The 1848-nt window shown below is 32.8% G+C and overlaps 1 protein-coding gene across 1 annotated transcript in view; it reads right to left on the bottom strand.

The window, feature by feature from the left end:
* gnl2 (guanine nucleotide binding protein-like 2 (nucleolar)) overlaps window positions 1-905 on the bottom strand; it is a 14336-nt gene extending 13431 nt beyond the window's left edge. The window contains exon 1 of the mRNA XM_015374748.1: window positions 842-905. Within this exon, the coding sequence (XP_015230234.1) occupies window positions 842-905 (64 nt within the window). The remainder of the gene's footprint in view (window positions 1-841) is intronic.
* Between the last annotated feature and the right edge of the window lie 943 nt (window positions 906-1848).

Genomic DNA, 1848 nt, shown 5'->3' with positions numbered 1-1848 from the left:
CTGTTATGGAAGTCCCAAATCTCATTGTATCTGTCACAGAATATAATGACAATAAAGGCTTTTTGACTTTGACTTTGACTGAAGTGATAGAGCAGTAGGAGAAAGCCCTTAAAATCTAAGTGGGATATTCATTTAAAATACCGGTATTATAATATATTTGGATATTAATATGTTTTAATCATAATCCATGTCCTCATTACATGGCCATGTTTTTTTTCTTCTAATATTTACTCAGATCCTACATTATGGAAATCAAAATGTCAATGATATTCTACATTTATTGGGGTTAAACCCTTTTATGTTAAAGTCACGGATAAACATGTTATTTAACAATTTCTTTTATTTTATTTACTGCATCATGGTTTTGGTCTTATCACCTTTATGCTGACAACCCAAATTCAAAATGATTAAAACAATGTTTGTCCACCAAGAAGAAGGATTTGTTTTTTTTTCTGGAAACGAACATGATGAAGCTTTTCCTTAAAAGTTAGCAGAGATTTTTTGCTTTAAAACGATATTTCTGAATAATGTCACTTCCAATTTCCCCCATAAACACACGTATTAGTTTATATAAATCTACAATTAAAAGCATAAGCCTGTTGTGACAAACTTAAAGTCACATTTATGCACGGTACATGTAAATTTAAATGATTTCACTAATTCCCAAATAGTCTGGAATAGTTTAGCATGAGAAACAACTGTGTCCTTAAATATATTATTTCAATTAACTTTAAGATCCAATCATCATCACATCATCATCGTTCGCATCCAGCAGAAAGAAGATCAAGCTAACGGTATTAGCTACAGTTAGCTCCAGGTGTAAACAAGCTTGCTTCCTTACCGGGGTTGGAGCTTGACGAGGACGGGTTTATCGAACTCTTTCCCTTAAACTGGGGCTTCACCATGTTGACTGCGTGCTAGGCAAGCCCTTCCACAGGAAAATAAAAAATGTAAACCAAATGGAGCTAAATAAAAGCTGTAGTTTGAAGCCTTCCCCTCTTTCCTCAGAGATGTTAAAGTCTGCACGTGTCCCACTGTTGAAACCGGAAGAACCTCATGACCAGAGGAAACAATTCTTCTTCTTCTTCTTGAAATTCTTATGGCGGTTGGCAAAAAGGTTAGGTGAACATTACCGCTACTAACTGGTAAGGAGTGTGGACCCAGCAAATTAAAAGCTGTAAATTTAAAAATTATATTTAATATGTATTATTAAGTATAGCATGCGATTTAAAATATAATTTTCTGTTAAAAAAATCAATATCTATTTATTAAGATACGTGTTTTCCTTTTTTACTCTTCATGTTAACCGGAACTGGCTATACAATATTTTCTCCAGAAGAGGGCGCAATCCTATATGAGTTAAAGAGTCGGGGCATTTCATGTTGACTGAAAAGATGAAGACGATAAAATAGGAGGTTTAGACTTTATTGTAAAATCTGATTTTGAGGTTAGCAGGATTCCATTGAAGCTGTCCAACTTCCACAAGCAGATTTTACATTATTCGAAAATGATATTCACTCACTATTCTCCCCATTATTCAACCATATGGAACAATAGAGTAACAATATTTAAGCATAAATCTATTTTCAAAAAGGAATGGTTCAACAAAGACATTATTTTGGTTAGAGATTTCTTGCATTATAGTGTTATTTTCAATAAAAAAAAAAAAATAAAAAATATTATTTGAATTGTTCTCAAAGGAAGTATAACTCGATTCCACTGCCTTTAATTCAAATGTTAGGTTATATAATAACTCATCACTATTACTCCCCACCCTGTTGATTGCACAATGCAATATGTTTGACAAGAAATGTAATAACAATCTCATTAGCAGTCTTTTGAAAGCCA

Source organism: Cyprinodon variegatus, unplaced genomic scaffold (assembly GCF_000732505.1).
Source record: "Cyprinodon variegatus isolate N-32 unplaced genomic scaffold, C_variegatus-1.0 Scaffold6, whole genome shotgun sequence".
NCBI classification, from domain to species: Eukaryota; Metazoa; Chordata; class Actinopteri; order Cyprinodontiformes; family Cyprinodontidae; genus Cyprinodon; species Cyprinodon variegatus.
This window is presented reverse-complemented; position numbering and strand designations above follow the sequence as displayed.